The 18541-nt window shown below is 40.2% G+C and overlaps 1 protein-coding gene across 1 annotated transcript; it reads right to left on the reverse strand.

Annotated features, from left to right (window-relative positions):
* Nucleotides 1-391: 391 nt before the first annotated feature.
* LOC149189947 (uncharacterized) lies at nucleotides 392-17990 on the reverse strand. The gene is made up of 5 exons (XM_089413328.1): nucleotides 17766-17990; nucleotides 17397-17596; nucleotides 1139-1225; nucleotides 953-1045; nucleotides 392-780 (listed from the first exon to the last, which is right to left on the reverse strand). The coding sequence occupies exons 2-5, from the start codon at nucleotides 17511-17513 to the stop codon at nucleotides 583-585; spliced, it is 495 nt and encodes a 164-aa protein (XP_089269454.1). The 5' UTR covers nucleotides 17514-17596; nucleotides 17766-17990; the 3' UTR covers nucleotides 392-582.
* Nucleotides 17991-18541: the final 551 nt, after the last annotated feature.

The raw sequence follows: 18541 nt of genomic DNA on the forward strand, positions 1-18541 counted from the left end.
CTATTGCACAATTTTTCACTTCTAATTTAAAACACTTTGTATGTCAATTGTTTGCATTTTGTATTAATTCCTAGTTTAACATCCAATTTTACTTTCAATTTTGCATCCATGGTTACATCCGCATTTGACTTCTTATATAAAGTATATTTTTCTTTACATATATGACCCCCTTTATAGATTCATAGTGAAATATATGATAGTTTCTAAATATCATTAAAGCAGATATCACAATTCAAAATCATTTGTAAAGAAATTTAAGAGAAATTGACAACATCCATCCAAAAAAATAACAATGTGTCATTAACAATTTTCAAAACATGTATAAAATAGCAACATAATACTAATAAAATCAGTATTATTTTTAATCAAAACAAGTAAAATTCAAATATGATTAACAAATCAAAATATTTCATGAATATCGTTATTCTACGATAAATTAACAACATACATAAATCAAACTCATCGTATGATTACAAAATCAAAATGTCTCATTGATATAGGGTAAATTCACAACACCCATCTAAACATAACAATGTCATTCTACACAATAATTTCTTCATAAAAAACAATGCATGTGCATGCCTAGCTACCACCACCAAGATCATCCTCATGATCATCTTGACCATCCTCATTACTCTGATCCACATCATCACCAACACCGCAACTATCATCATCATCTCCTCCTTCACCACCATCATCCTCATCCTCATCCTCATCATCTCCTGATATATGTTGAACATAATTTGGATCATCGTCTTGGCAATCATTACCTATAGCATTCTGACAAAAAAAATCAATATTACATGTTAGTATTAATTACATAACACAATGCATGTTTTTGTTATACAATGTTAACCATAAAATGAGGTAAGATATAATATCTAATAGTACTAAAAAATAAAATGAAAATATGGTTTAAAAGTATATTGGAAATCCAACTAAGATTACATACCATAGAGTCCATCCAAACAACAAATTCAACCCATCTCTTTTGTTGCAGCACCTCCTTTTCCAAATGATTTGGAGGTCTTCCATATTTTAGTTCCTATCAATCAGTAAATAGGGAGAAATTAGATAACAATGACTTTCTTCTAGTACAAAATTTATTAAAAAAATATCACATGTTTAATATACTTACAAAGGTTGTTATCAGTGCTTTTAAACCTTTCTGGCCACTACAATGAGTGACTTTTGTCTTGGTTAACCTCGCCTTGGATGCCTTGTCCTTAAACATAAACCAATTCAATTTATTTTCACACAAATACATGTCTAAGATACTTATAAGTATTAATGCATTCTAAATAATGTTTAATGAAAAATTCAATACCTGAATGCTCTCATTGCCGACTTTTCTTTGTGCATACAACTTCTCATATGATTTTACAAGTTCTTTCCATACTTTAAAAGGTATGTCAATAGGTCTTTGTTTCAGTCTTTGATCTTGAGGCATTTTTTTAATTTTTTTTGTTTGGTTAAAAAAACCGAACAAGTAATTCACATCAATGGCATGGGGACTCTATGGATATGTGTAAAAAAATGGCTATAAAGAAAACATCCAAAAAACATATGAGCTCTCCTTTTGATGGTCACTTGGGGCATATGGCTGGAAAGGAACAACTCCTTTTCGAAAATCAAGGACAATCCTTTCTCAAAGTCCTTCCTAATATTTGCTCCAAATGTCTTAAAATGAAAAACAAAATTCAAAAGTCATCCTCAAACATCTCCCTTAAATATAATGTTGGACCATAAATTCTTCACTTTTATTGTTATCGGCTCTGGAATGATTTTTCTATATGCAATTATATAATGAAATATGTGTGCACTAATGAAAAAACATTGAGTTTCATTTTTCATAATTACAAACAATGAAAAAAGAATCACACGTAACTAGCATCATTTTGGAAATTTTATATTTATTAAAAATCTTTAACATGTTTTCCTCCCATATCTCATAAAAAGGTGTGAAATTTTTTATATACTCTCCAATAAGCCTAAGGATCACATACCTTTTAAAACTTTGCATTACCATTATATGTTTCTCCTTGAAGATATATAATATGTTTCTTCTTTAACATATATATTATGTTTCGCATTTCTTAATATTTGACAAAATACTAAAGTTGAAAACAGTGGTCATTGTCTCAATCATATTCCTGGTGATCTTGTTCAGCATAAAACAGTTTGGTACAAGCAAAGTAGGCATGACATTTTCTCTGGCACTCATGATATGGTTTTTCTCTATTGGTTCTATTTTACTTTACAATATTATTTAACATGACATGACAATTTTAAGGGCATTCAATCCTGTTTATATCTATTACTTGTTCAAGAGGAACACTATCAAAGCATGGATGTCCCTAGGAGGTTGCGTGTTATGCATAATAGGAGCTGAAGCTATGTTTGCTGATTTGGGTCACTTCTCAGTAAGATCCATCCAGGTAGCCTTCACATGTGTAGTATTCCCATGCCTACTATTGGCTTACATGGATCAAGTTGCATATCTTATGAAGCATCCCTCTGTGGTGGAGAACGTATTCTCTGCTTCAATTCCAGATGGTTTTATCTGGCCAGTCTTCGTGATAGCTAGTGTTGTTGCCATGATTGCAAGCCAGGCAATGATCTCAGCAACAATTTCATCTATTAAAATGTCCATGGCCCTAGGATGCTTTCCCAGATTGAAAATAATTCACACATCCCGACGGTTCATGGGTCAGATCTACATTCTTGTCATCAACTGGGTTCTAATGATAATGTGTGTCTTGGTATGTGATTGTTTTAAGAGCACGGTCGAGATATCAAATGCATATGGCATTGCAAAGGTAGAGATGATTATGGTGACTACAAGCCTAGTGACTCTTGTCATGGTTCTTATATGGGCAAAAAATATATTCCTTGCGATTGGATTTCCTGTTCTATTTGGATCAACTGAGCTAATTTATTTTTCTGCAGTTTTGATGAAAGTGGGGGAAAATGGTTGGATAAATGGTTTTTGCCACCTACTTCCTTCTTGTGATGTACATTTGGAACTATGGAAGTGTTCTGAATTATCAGGAGTTGTATATCTTGTTGGTCACAGAGATGTCAAGGCTAGAAAGGATTCATGGTTTCCTAAGAAACTGGTTATAATCTAGTTCTACGCTTTCATGAGGGCAAACTGCAGGGTAGGCCCTGCAAGCCTCAATGTACCTCACACCAATCTCTTGCAAGTTAGCATGACATATACTGTCTAACTTGAAGGTTTCCATGAATCAAACATGCTGAATGTTTTTCAAGGACCAAGTCACAACATCAATATGGTGATGGATAACAAAGATTTCCTTGAAGGTGGCAGAGATGAAGTGAATTTTAATGTGAAGTTAATAATCATAAGTTTTGTTGTCGACCAAGATCTTCATTACTTAGTCCTTGATTTTGTTTGATAGAGAATAATAGCCATTCCTACGATTAATCACTGATATTTATGAACAAAGACACCATTCTTTTTTCAATGAAGATGATAGGTGGTATTTTATATGCATGGTTAAGCCTAAGATAAGCCATGTTTTCTACATAAGAAAGTTATATTAAGTTATATCCATGAAAATGAAAGGAAGATGACATTGCATGTTTCCTCGTATAGCTAACCATCGCTCAATAACATTGGATGCTTCTCCACCTCATTCATTACATCATTGCTTAAGAACCTTGGATGCTTCTCCATTTTTTTTGACATCATGTATTGATTATGTTGTTGTTGGAGGTTTTACACTAAGTTTTTCAACATCGAGCTTACTAGGGCTTGCACCACCGGGGTTATTAGTAAGAATCTCATGAGGTTTGCATAGCCATGATTATTAGAATCAAAATAGTAGGATTTGCACTAAAAAACAGTTCATAGAGCTTTCCTGCTGGGAAGAAAATCACAAGTTCAACTTCTGCAGTGCAGAGCACCGAGAGCTCATAAGCTTTCTTCAGCAATCCACCTACGTTTGGAAAATGTAGCCTGCCTGCTGGCGATGTTCTCAATCCTCTTCCTCTGCATCTTTCCCCTCACTATTCTTGTATGTCCTCTTTCGTTTTTCCCTCCAAACAAACCCTCTCAAATTGAGAAAGTAGAACAACTCACTCGATGAGAATCCGAATCCAATTATCGCTTCTAACAATAACCCAATACGATACCAGAAGTGATTACACAAAACCTCATTGACTCTTCATTTGTTTGGAAAATAGCCAAGCATATACTTCTAACGAGGGTTTCCGTCTCAAGTCTGGCTCGCAAGACGTCGCTTAGTCAATTGCGAGAAAAGTTTTCCACCTACCTGTCACATACGGTTTGTCACACTATATATTAAAATCAGGGACAATCCTTTCTCGGAGTGGACAATCCATTTGAATGCATTGATCAATGCTTTGTGCAACGCTGGTAGAGTGGACCATGCAAGGAACTATCTAATGGAGATGAAAAAATTTAAATCCTGATATAGTTTGCTATAGGACATTCATTGGAGGCCTATGATAGTTGGGTATGGTGGATGAGGCAGTGAATCAACTGGCGATAATGATTAGAAAGGGTCTCTCACCCACATATGCTCTGTACTATTCACTCATCAAAGCTTGCTGCAAATCAAAGAAAGTTCAAGCCGCTGCCCAGATACTGAACAAAATGCTTAGGGAACGTGTTGTTCCAAGTCATGCAAGTTTTATCTATGGCATGCATCATCTTGGGAAGGTAGGAAAAAAAATTGAGGCATAAAAATTTCTTGAAGAAGTGATAGATTGTAAATCCTCTGTACATGTTAAAGTATACACAGAAGTAATGTCTGCTCTATTTCAGACCAGTGAAGTGGAAAAATCATTACAATTAGAAGGCAAAAGAATTAGAAGAGGTTGTGAAACTAACTTTTTGACTCTGTAAAACAGTGTTTCTCTAAGGGAAAAATTGATGAGGTATCCAAGATTTTAGAAGGCATAAACCAAAGATATCCAGTACAAGGTATTACATTATGAAAAAATTGAAATGGTCAGATTTATTGTTTTTCCAAGGAGACCACTCTTGCTTGAAGGAATGGAGAGGGCTCTGCTCGTAAGAAAGTACTGAACCAAGACCATTGTCAAAAAATGTTGAACCAAGAGTATTGTTAAAAAGCAATGTTGCTTAGTTGCATGAAAATTTAATTGTCCAAAATTTAATTTTGGACTCTTTGCTGGCAAAATTTCATATAAAGGTATGCCCTTTTGCCTTATAACATGATGATTTTAATGAAAATGGAGGAAGGGAATCAACTTCAGAGAATCAAATGAAGTTAAAAAATATTAGATTATCAATTATAATCCATAGGAAGGGAGGAAAATAAAGGGTATGGTTGTGCTTAGCCTAAAACGTTTGCCTCTCATTTGAGAACTTTTCAAAAACTCAACTTTATTTCTGAATCTATAAACACAACTCTAAGTTTACATCTCAATTTACAGGTAAAGATTTGGTTTAAAGCAAATCTAAAAATAAGAATAAGAAAATCCAGAACTAAGAATTTGAAGCATTATTATTGTGGCAGAGCAAGGCAACTAAAATTTGAGTGTGTGGGAACAAAGTGGGATCTAGAACATGGAAAACTCACCAAAAAAAACAGCAAATATTGTGGAAAGCGGAAAAGAGGAAAAAGAGCATCATTCCTTTGTTAATTCTCATACAGAATACAAATTAGATGCATGGTGTGAAGGAAAATGAAATTTACAAATTAGATGCATATGACCATAACATGGGATGTCCCCCAACTTTAAATTTTGCATCATGCAGACATCAGGTAGCAAGCCAAGGAGCATCTCGAGCTGTTCAGGACATTTCTGTACCTCCCCCCCCCCGACAAATCCTGAATCCTGGATATAGGAGTTGCAAATAAAGTATGGAGCTTCTTGAAAAAAAATGTTAGCAATGGGTACTAATACTAGTTTTAACTTTAACCTGCTTGCAATGAATACTCGGCAAATCCAAGTGTATCTTGAGGTAAAATTTGTTGACAATAGAACAGGATGGTTTTCCTGCTGTTGATACAAATGGCTATTGTTGTTAAGCCTAATTTTAACTATGATATGTTGCCAGAAGACATGTCCCCAAAATTTGGACAAATCCCTCATACCATAGGATGTGTTCCTCAATCCCAGGTATGCATCCTCCTACAACATGGCATAGAGCAAAATATGCTTAACAGAAGTAGTCATTCACATCAATAGCAGGAAAACCATCCTGATGTGTTTCCAACAAAACATTATCTTGTGATACCCTACACACCACCATATTGGGTAAAAATGTAAAACTAGCATGTGTACCCCCAATGCCAACATTTTTTTCAAGAAGTTCCAAACCATAGCAGACAAGACTCTAGATACTAAAATGACAAGAAAAGTTTACAAAACTTTGAGAATTGTCAAGCCTGTTTCAGACTCTCAGATATCTAGTGGGCTATGTCTGTCCATGAATGCACGTGAGAGACCAATAATATACAAGAAGGCAATGAAACAATCACAAAAGCACCTACACTCAAAATTCCATTCTGGAAAGAAGGAAAAGACTCACTAAGGATACCAAGGGGTGAAAAATTCTAGATGTGAGGAATAGCAATTACTGAGGAATACGGTTCATCTATTCTTACTGTTACAGATAATGCATTTACCAGATTGACTCAAGGTCTATTTCCTAGTGTCATGGAACACTGTGTTTTGATGATGGCTTTTGGTCTTGTTCCCATGGAACTGTAGTTGCATCTGGCTTAATCAATATGAAAGGGCTGCCCTGTGCGCGATTAGGAAGAAGTTTCCTTTCTTTCTCCTCTGGGTTATGTTTCAAAATTATAACCATCAGCTATCAGCATGTTGAAGGGATCACACACCTTTCAAGCAGAGCCCATTTTTCTGCAGGATTGTCCATAGGCATTGTTGTAGGTAACACCCCTTCATACAGAAGCCAGTTTTCCACAGAAGAATGGTGGTTGTTCAGTGACTCGGGGCCTCTCTGTGCAATCACAAGTAGTATCAGCATTATAACATATCCTTTCAGAATTCAAGTATATCTTCTCACTGGATAGCATGATTAAAATGTAGAAAAATGTTATGGAGTGTCCAAGTAGTGTAGAACAGAGAAGCAAGAAAAAATACCACAAGACAACCATAGGGTTGATAGAACAATGTTTATGCACATTAGATATTGCTTGGTGACAGAGTCTTACACCTTTGAAAGGAATATTTGTTTCCCTACATTTCTATTGAACAAATACAAACTTGAATATGTTGTAAGGACTATCATGGAGGGAGTCGAGATGACCCACAGGACCCATAGCTGAATACACAAGGGGATTTCAATGCTGGAAATCTAGTTTATAGCATAGTAGCAAGATTTGGTCATATTGCTCTTTATTATATGGAAATTCGGCAACAGTACAAAATTCAGTATGTTTTCACTGCAATGCAGATACAGAACAGTTCACTTACCTTATAATGTCTTTGATACCCATCAACATATAAGCCACAAAAAAACAGAGCAAAAACCTCAAAAAAATAAAAATAACAGTAAGAAAACACTTAAAAATAAACTACATTGCAAAATTTTCAAAGAATAAATTGCTTTTTCTGGTTTTAGTGTGTTCTGAGGATGAAGTTCTTCTAAAATATGGAACAAAACGCTTATTTTCATACTGAGAAATATAGATTTCCATATTGGAACCATGCTGCATTTCTTTATTAAGTATTTTCCATACTGAGTTGTATTTGAATACATATTCAGATTCAAATTTTGCTACTATGGTTTATAGCCATTCCTAGTTACACGTATGCTGAAATCAGGGAGGTCAAGGTAATCAGATAAATTTTCACAACAATTATGAACAAGAGGCAACCTTCCTTGAAATTTTTGAACCTCCAGTAATCAGAAAAATTGTCACAACAATTATGAACAAGAGGCAACCTTCCTTAAAATTCTTGAACCCCCTACCCTTGCCTGGATTTGCTCACGGCGCCAATCAGTCCTCATGTACATGTACATCAAAATATTTATTATATAATTAACTATAAATTTGTTAACATTAAAAGGACAAATAGATCCTCTGTTCATGTAGAGATGCTCACTGACGACCATGTTGACAATGGCGATGAGAGGGAGAAACTGCCGTGATATCCAATCTTCAATATGCATATTTTAGATAATAAAGACTGACCTACTAAGTTAACCAAGTAGCTGTTATACAAAGTACACATAAATGAAGCTCAAAGCTAAGAGATTTTTTTTCTCACTTTCTTTGCTTCCCACACAAACTATTACTCGATTTCAATTTTTCTTATTAGATTCCAAAATTTAATGAAATTATCTGGCTGGGAGCATTGTTGCAGTGCATGGCTTTTATCCACTATCTCCACTACAAATTTTGATATGACAACAAAAAATCCATTAAGACCGGAATCTCCCCACAACAGTGAAAGCGGAGTTCATTATTCAAGAACAAAGTAAAGCGAACCAAATACTTTAAGAGCAGGACATGCATGAGTCCTCCAGACCCAGATCCACTAGATTGATTGCATCATTTTTTCAGCTGGATGAAGCATCGATGACCCGGTAGATGCACCAGTCATGAGCAGAAATAACAGACGATCAGTGATTCAGAAGCACCTTTACCAAGCACAGTTGAGATCATCCAGATAATCCACAAGGCCATCTAGGTATGCTATCTTACAAAAGCTATAATTCTCAGCTTATATCTTGTAGACACTAGACAGACACCCATCACCAGGGTTCTCCCTTCCACACGTAACCCGTCAAACTTTGCAGTCCGATGAGCTTCAATAAAGTTTGCCAGGATAGAATCCAGCCTGGTTTATGGCCCTGCATACCTCTCCTTTGACGCTTAGATAAATTAGGACTTATTTATTTTCTAGGCTTCTGCTATTAGTCTCGTCTTCATTGTATCAGGTTTATCTATTATTATAACCCTTGAAAATCTGATAAGGAAATCCAAGAGATGCTTCTCCATATTTGTGAATGGCATTCTTCGTAAAACTATTGACATAGACTAGTGCACCTAAATCTGGGGGATTTAAACTGGTTACCTACTAACACGTAACCAGAACCAGCTAGATGCTCGTCTTCATTGTATCAGTTTTATCTGTTATTCTAACCCTTGAAAATCTGATAAGGAAATCCATGAGATGCTTCTCCATATTTGTGAATGGCATTCTTCGTAAAACTGTTGACATAGACTAGTGCACCTAAATCTGGGGGATTTAAACTGGTTACCTACTAACACGTAACCAGAACCAGCCAGATGCTCAACAACATTGGCTACAAACAATTGAGATAATCACCCCTTTGTTATTTTATCATTCGTCATTCTGTTAAATCTGAAATCTTATTTGTAGTCTCTCCTTTTCAGCGAATACCTTTAAGCACTCCAGCATCAATATATAGTTTTAGTCCCATTAACCTAATGTCCTTTCATCAGGAGCTGGAATCGGTCGAATATCACTCTGATGCGAATTCCTGCTCATCGCAGCCAAACCCTAACCAGCCGCCGCCCCTGACTGTTTACCCTGCTACAGCCGTCGCTCCCCTGCTGATCGATAGCAATGGATATGGCGGTCGGAGGGGAGAGCTCTGCCTCCCCTCCAAAAAACTCCACGAGTTCTGACAATACCCAGTTCTCAAAGCCTCTGCACCCTTCTGACGCAGGCCCAGATGCAGGTCAAGACGGACATCGGAAGGCTGAGGCAAGGATTCATACGGCCCCGACAGGAGAAGACGATGCTGACAAAGAGAACCACGATAAAGCTAAGGCGACTCAGCCAAAGGCAACCTCAGCCACTTGTATCCCAAAAGCTGCTGAACCCATCAAAGTTGACCTGCCCAGCCACCGCATCAATGGTGAAATTCAGTACATGCAAGATCATGCACTCATCGGAAAGTTTCTAGGCTTCTGGCCTACGGAAAAAGCCCTACAAGGTTGGATAGCTTCAAAATGGAAGCCCAAAGGACAAATAACTCTGCAACTAGGACCAAAGGGCTTCTTTACAGCAATCTTTCACTGTGTGGAGGACAGAGTGCGGATATTCGAAGGAGGGCCATACTTCTTCAACTCTTCAGGACTCTATCTCACAGAATGGAAGCCCAGATTCAATCCCGATAAGGAAGACTTCAGCTGGGCACCGGTCTGGATCAGGATGTACTCCCTCCCAGCGGAGTACTGGAAAGAAGAAACGCTGGCGGATATAGGCAACAAACTGGGCACCTTCATACGAGTTGCAGCGGAGACAAAAACTCGCAAATACACCTCATACGCCCGGATCTGCGTCCAGATGCATCTGACCAAAGCTCTCGCTGATACGGTAAAACTCTATCACGATGATTATGAATGGACTCAACCTTTAGATTATGAACACATTCCCTTTCACTGTCGTAAGTGTCATGAGCACGGCCACCTATTCCGTGACTGTCCATTAAATTCCCAGTCCAAAGCAGCTGCAGTTGTCTCTGACAAAGACCCTGAAGGTTTTATCAAAATCCCCAACCGCCGTAGGCATGCCAAAAAGAGTCAGCCAGTTATTGAAAACACTTTCAAAGCGGATCACCAGAACAAATTCTCTGTTCTTGCTACGCATGACAAACATGATCATCCCAGTTCTGAACCCCCACACAACCCCTTTTCGCCCTCTTCATCCCTCCTTCACTCAGATCCCTTGCAGCCCTCTGACCCTGCCTCAATGAATCCCACTCCAGGCCCTTCTTTGGAGAAAGGTAAATCCGTATCAAGTTCCAGTCCCCTCTCTTTCTCTAAAGAGAAACCCTCAGTGGATAATATGCAGCAGGACTCTGATATGGAAACCGATGCTACTCTGGCTCTCAGTCTTCAGCAAGAAGCGGATGAGGAAGTTCTAGGTGAAACTACTGTTATGGAAGAAGATCAGGCGGATGTCAATATAGATGGATTAGACATCTTCACACTTGAAGCGGCATGCAAACAAAAAGAATACAACTCTATTCAACCCTGGCAAATAGACAAGCTGGAAGGAGTTCTAGCCAAGGCGCAGCATAATAAAAGCCTGGGCATACAGGGAGGCAGTCTATGGGATGGAAAAAAGATACTCAAGGATCTCAAGAAAAGGGGAAGAAAGACAGACCTACAACGCACCATAGCAATAGGTGAAATACTTATGGAATCGGGGCGATTCCCTAAGTTGACAAAGTTCTACAAACCCAAATCACAGTTTACATGAAGTTAATATCCTGGAATGTGAGAGGACTCAACAGTCCCTCAAAACACAGAATGATCAAACATTTGATTTAACAAGAAAAACCAACCATAGTTTTTCTGCAAGAGACCAAAAGCACAACGGATGTTATTGAACGAATCCGCAGCAAAGTTTGGGCAGGAAGCAGGGCCATCTCTGTAGATGCCTCCGGAGCCTCAGGCGGTTTAGCTATTTTATGGAACCCACAGATCATCACTCTATATGACTTCCACGCCACCCTCCATCTCATTCAAGCCTCATTCCACCTCGTAGGCACCGGCATACATGGTCATCTCACAAATGTATACTTTCCTCAACTAATTCAGCAAAAATTAGAACTACTGGAAACAATCTCTATCCTCAATGAAAATAGACAATTCCCGCTATGGATCGGGGGCGGCGACTTCAACATAATAACTTCCATGGCAGAGAAACAGGGCGGCAGAATCAGGCTTGACAGTGACAGTGAAGGCCTCAAAGAATTCATTCAAAACAATCAACTTATGGACATCCCTACCTCCAATGGAATTTTCACCTGGACAAACAAACGACGAGGCATTCATCACATAGCCTCCCGACTTGACAGATTTCTCCTCTCTGATAATGCAATCCATCTGGGAGGGGATTTCAATGCTTCCATCCTCCCCCAAAGCGGTTCTGATCACTGGCCAATTTTGCTACAATGGTCCAGACCAGGCAACCAATGCAACAGACCCTTCAGATTCGAAGCATTCTGGCTAACAAATACCACTTTCAGGAAGGTAGTCAGTGATGCTTGGGCAGCCTACACTCCGCCAGAGGGAGCCAAAATGTATCAATTCCAACAAAAGCTGAAAAATCTGAAATATGTCCTCAAAGTTTGGAATCGCACAAGTTTTGGCAACATTCAGGAGAAGCGCTCACAATTAGAACAGCAAATGCGCACGCTCCAACAAAATCTCATTCTCCAAGGCAGAACAGAAGAACAAGCACAACAGGAACAGGCACTTTGGAACCAAATCGAGGAACGCAGGAAGCAAGAAGAAATACTCTGGCGGCAAAAATCGAGAATCAACTGGCTCAAAGAAGGAGAGAAGAACACAAAATTCTTCCATAAGGCCACCATTCAAAGGCGAATGCACAATAATATCGCGTTCATCAACAACCAACAAGGCGAAAGAATTGAGGAACATCAGGACATGGAAAAGGAATTCACAGGGTATTTCAAGGAAATCTTAACAGAACCCATTGAGAACAGGGACGCAGCAATCCGGGCCATCACGCAGCATATTCCAAGCATCATAACTGAGGATCACAACAACAGATTACTCCAGCCCACAACCCTGCAAGAAGTTGAAGAAGCCATGGCTCAACTCAAGGACGGAAAAGCGCCTGGTCCTGATGGCTTTACAGCCAATTTTTTCCACGAATTCTGGGACCTCATCAAAAATGAAGTTTGGAACCTTGTTGAAGAATCCAGAAGTATGCACTGGATCCTCCCGTCCCTCAATACCACCTTCCTAGCTCTGGTTCCCAAAGGTGAAGAACCCAACAGGCCGGAAAACTTCAGACCTATAGCGCTATGCAATGTCATATACAAGCTAATCTCAAAGGTGATTGCAAACAGGCTCAAACCTCTCCTACCCCTGCTCATATCTCCGGAACAAACAGGATATGTGGAAGGAAGGCAGATTATGGACGGAATCATACTATCAAATGAGGTTATACACTCTTTAAAGATCCTTAAGAAACCAGGTATGATTCTAAAACTCGATCTCTCCAAAGCTTTTGATAAGCTCAGTTGGAATTTTATTCAAAAAATGCTTTTAGCCTTTGGATTCAGTGCAACATGGACCAGGTGGATCATGAATCTCATTACCTCCCCCAGCTTCTCAGTCCTTTTGAATGGCTCTCCCTCTTCTCCCTTTCGACCCTCCCGTGGCATAAGACAAGGGGATCCTCTCTCTCCTTTTCTATTTGTTCTAATGGCAGAGGGTCTTAGCAGACTTCTCAAATCAGCTATTGCCTCTCAAAAGCTTAAAGGTATCTCTATCCATGGTCTCAATCCGCTGTCCCATCAGCAATTCGTGGACGACACCATGTTATTTGGCCATCCATCCTCAAAAGAAGCCTCAGTGTTTAAATCTCTCCTCTCCCTTTACTCTGATGCCTCTGGCACCTCCATCAATGCCTCAAAGTCGCAACTATTCTTTTTCAACACCCCCCCTTCCACACAAAGGAATATTGCCAGAATCCTGGGATTCACCATCTCCCATCTGCCATCTAAATACCTTGGAGCACCCCTCTCAGACTCAGCTATCAAACACGCTTCATGGCGGTCCCTCCTTGATAGGCTGGAATCAAAACTCTCCTCGTGGACCTTTCGTGCTCTCAACATGGCAGGCAGATTGGTCTTGATAAAGTCTGTCCTTCAAGCTATGCCGCTGTACCTCTTCTCCACACTGGCAGCTCCAAAATGGGTCCTTAAAGCCATTCGTAACCTTCAGCGCAACTTCCTATGGGGCTCCACGGGCAGAAATCGAAAATGGGCCCTCGTTAATTGGAAAGAAGTGTGCAAACTCAAAACAGAGGGTGGACTAGGGCTTAGAGATCCACTTCAAAGTAACAACACTATGGGAGCCCGGATGTGGTGGAACTGGCTCTCCAAGCCTCATTCACCTTGGGCACGCTTATGGCAAGCGAAGTATGCTATGGGAAGTCAATGGCACGATCTCATCAGAATTAACTCCATCGCCCAAGGCTCTCCAATCTGGAATGCTGCTAAGATACACAGTCGCTTCATACAGGAACATAGTTTTTGGGAAATCCACTCTGGCACATCAGCTAAGTTCTGGGAGGATTCGTGGCAGCAGCTCCCCAAACTGGCAAATCTATTCCAGATGCCACTCTGGCATTCGTATATGCAGCAAGAAAACCTCATTCAGGTTCATCAATTCTGGCAACAAACGCAGCATCAAGAATACCAAATATGGAGACCCGCAAACAGCTGGCAAAGAGACTGGGAAGGTGAAACTTACTCAGACTTGGACCAGGAACTCACACAACGCAGAATTCGCTACTCCAACCAGCAGGATAAGCTCAGATGGGGTCACAAGCACAAAGGCACATTCACCACTAAAGAAGCACATCAGTTGCGCTATTCAGACACCCAAGGGGATCAAGACCAAATTTGGGCACGAGTCTGGCTTCCAGGGCTTTGGCCTAAAATTTCAACCTTTTTATGGCTGCTCAGTAAAAGGCGCATTCTTACCTGGGATAATTTGATAAAACGGGGATTCATTGGGCCCTCTAGATGCCCAAATTGCAATCTTCACACTGAGACAATCAGCCATCTAATGGAGACCTGTCCGTTAGCAAGGCAGCTTTGGGAGAAAGTGGAGAAATGCAATAAAAGAACAGCACCAAGAGGCGAGGATGTAACGGACAATATTAGGAACTGGGACAAGAACCCATTCAAAAGCCAACTTCTCAATACCTTATGGGGTCTAATTCCAGGTTTTCTGTACTGGCTACTCTGGAAAGAGCGCAACTCTCGTATCTTCAACAACACCTCCCGGACAACAGACGCTCTGTGGCTTATCTACAAAAGAAATATCCAGGAAACCTTAGCCATAAGAACCTGGTATGACACTGACATGCCAGAAACGCAACAAGAAAGGGATATTTTTAAAGAATGGAATCTTGACCTTTCAGCCTTTGCAAAGGTCATCACCCGTCCCCCTCGCAGCTCCACCTCCCCGTCCTCCTGGTCCCCACCAGCTTTCAACTCTTTCAAGCTCAACTTTGATGGGGCAGCAAAGGGTAACCCCGGTCCGGCAGGTTACGGAGGAATCATCAGAAGTCATACAGGAGCACCTCTGCACATCTATTATGGCTCTCTAGGCAAAGACACTAACAATGTTGCAGAGATGGAAGGACTTTGGCAAGGGATCTGTTTAGCAGAGCAACAACACTTCTTCCCTCTTGAGGTGGAAGGCGACTCTCTCATCCTAATCACTGCAGCCAAGAAAATTCAAGCAGGGGCGACAGCGGACAAAGTAGCAACCAGCTGGAGACTTCTGAGCAGGCTGGAATCCTTGGAAGCGAAGCTCAAAAATCCACATAGCATTACCTTTCAGCATGTGCGAAGAACAGCAAATCAGGTAGCCGACAGAATGGCCAACCAAGGAGTTTCTCAGACTTCACCATATTTTTCAGGCTCCCTGGACATAGTTGAAGATGAACAACTCAAAAAAGACTGCAGCACATTGGTGCAAAAGGACCTCTCCCCCCCGGATGCGGGTGGTTGTTAGTTATAAATGGCTCATGGCTTGTCAGCAGGGCATGTGTCCGCCCGGACAAGCCACGTACACAAGGAGGACTCGCCCACATCGTTACAGCATGCAGCATTTAAGGAGAAGGGACATGGCTCTCAGCAGAAGCGTCCCCTCGACATTTACTGCTCGCCTTGAGAACCGGAACATGGCGCTTCAAAGCCAGAGGTTCTCGGACATTCTCCCGCATTTCTCGTTTGTTCCTACTCTGGTCTTGAAGGAGGTGGTGGAGGCTCACTGTTTCGGCTCCCATTCTGGTTCTGAGAGCAACTGTGATGGTTTAGAGGCCATAGATTTGGGCAATTTGGGGGCATACCCGCAGTCTGGTCAAGAGTTTGGGAGCTTGGCGGTGTTGCATACCTGCTACCCGCAGTCTCGTTTGAGGATTGGGAGTCTGGTTCAGAGCGACAATTCGCGTGAGCATACTTGCCACCCGCACATTACCATCATGCAGCGAGAACGCCAAAGAGGAATCAGTCGGCGTGGTAGTTACAGTGGCAGAGCCCCGTCTCAGAGGAATGCCCCTTCTCCCTCCTCCTCAATTGAAGTTTCTTCTGAGCGCAGAAGAACCAGGGGAAGGCCTCCGGGCAGAGGAAGAGCGGCGGATTTTCAAGAGCGAATGGAATGCGGGCACTCTGAGCACCCAATGGTAAGATACCGCATTCCATGCACTTTGTCCAATTCCACCTTCTTTGTCACAGTTTCGGTGGAGCACTGCAGCAATCCTTGGGGTGAAGATGAAGCTCCTCGCGCCAGCCCTCCGCGGATTCCTGGGATAGCACCCACAGTTGACATGCAACTTCCCGCCATTGACATTCTGCGCCCTGTTCAAGACAGCCTCTCCCCAGATCCTGGAGCAGGCCCGAGCGAACCTGTGCAGCGCAACGTTGGCAAGGCCATCCACCAGCCTCCCCGTTGCAAGAAGGAGGACGACCCGCAAACCACTGATGATGAATAGTACGCCCAGCTCGCGCTGCAGGTTTCTCAGCAAGGAATTTTCTCTCTGTCTGCTCCTTATGCTATCTTATTTGTGTCTGCACTTTGTCACTATGTATCTCTGTCATTCTCTGTCACAGTTTCGGTTATCTACAGTTGTTTCAGACTCCATGTGTTTCTGTTGTTTCAGTCCCCATGTACTTCAGTCCATGTGTCGGCTTCATGAATGTCGCTCTGGTTTTGATCTTTTGTAATCCTGGAAATGCATACTCCTGAGTCTATTGTCTATCCTATGACAGGTTTTATAGAGCCTCAGCTCTGTTGTAATACTGCTGATGTAATTTTTGTTCTTGCTGTAATATAATAGCTCAGTCTTATTTAGAAAAAAAAAAAAAGTGTCCTTTCATCATTTGTGGACATTTATATAATTTATTTCTTTATTCCGAAATTCTTCTTAAAATTATTATTTCCATTTCTTTATGAACCTTCTGCTGTCGAGCAATTGGTGTTATTTTGAGCAAAATAATTTGTAAACGAAGTTTCTTGGTTAGTGAAAAGCCCGCCAAAAGTACCTCTACGCCAAGTAGATCCCTGGAAAGTGTCTATCTCTCAATGTTAGTGACATCTCAACGCATTCACCCATTCGGGAGCTTTCGTAGGCAGTCAGCGTCGTATGTAGAGCATCTAGCTCAGCGGGCCTCACAGTTTGTGAGGAAGAGTAAGCAGATCGCAGAGTATTTGCTTATTTCACTCCTTTCGGAAAACCTATAAATTTTTTAAAGTAACTGCTACTTACGAATCATAAGTTTTTTAAATAAATTCTACTTAGTTTCAGATTTTTAGATTTTTAAGGGGTTTTACCGACCCAGAAATAGAGATTCAATAAATGGAAGAGAAGCTTACTGATGGTGACATCGCCGTCGGGGCTCTGGAGCATCTTGTCCATTCCCTTGGGGCCGAGAGAGGTGCGAAGGATTCTCGCAACGGACCTAGCGGCCGCAATGTTGGCCTTCTGAGCATCTAAGCCTCTGATTCGGGTCTTCTGCTCCTGCTCCTTTATTTGATAAATGGCCTCCCATACTCATCAAATGCCAGCGCCATCCCTGCAAACAGTAACAGATTGCAGCACAGAGATTAAAACCTAAACATACAAGAGTGGCTGCTAAAAACACACTGGATTTTGAACCAAAAACCTGAAATGCGTGTACTCCTCTCTGTGTGGAAGACTGAATGTGCGGGTGGAAATCCATTGAAGTTAAAAATGGAACATACCTTGGCGCAGTCAATGGACTGAAGAACCGATCGTGGGGTTCGAGTGTCTGCTACTGGTGAAACCCTAATTCGCAAATCTCTGCAATCTCGTTTTCGCTCCCGCCCTGCGAAAAGCGAACAGATCCTCCTTCTTGTTCTAGAACGTAAACGAAGTTTGGGTTGGGAGGGGTTTTGTAAAGAAAAGTAAAGCTTTACCTTTTTTCAAAAATGCTAATTTCATAGTGAAAAACAGTAAATACATTTTTTTATTTTCACATCACTAGTTAAGTAGCTATATAATGTTTTTCGTTCTTGGTTAGGTTGGAAAATATTTATAATAATATAATTTTATGGTTGTTGTTTAAGTTTATTAGGTGTTATTAAAACAATAAATACATTTTTTTTATTTTCACATCACTAAAGAAGTAACTATATAATGTTTTTGGTTATTGGTTAGGTTAGAAAATATTTATAATAATAATAATATAATTTTATGGTTGTTGTTTAAGTTTATTAGGTGTAATTTTTTTTAATTTCAATTTAATAATTTTTAAATGGAAATATGATTTTAATTTGGTTGTATTGAAAATATTTATATGTTTTTACATATAAGGTGGGTGCAAACAAAGGAGAATATATAGTAAGTCTATTTAATAGTTAATAACAAGTGTTAATTTCTTAAAATTATATGATAAATTTGAAAGGAGTAGGGTATGTATCTTTTTTCGGGTGAAATATATTAAAATTATTGTGTGAATGGGGTTGTAAGACCCTATATTTTCATCCTGGGAAAATAT

This window comes from Pinus tabuliformis, chromosome 3_1, assembly GCF_031772625.1.
Source record: "Pinus tabuliformis cultivar Carrire ecotype Pingquan chromosome 3_1, CPIR1, whole genome shotgun sequence".
In the NCBI taxonomy this organism is placed as follows: Eukaryota; Viridiplantae; Streptophyta; class Pinopsida; order Pinales; family Pinaceae; genus Pinus; species Pinus tabuliformis.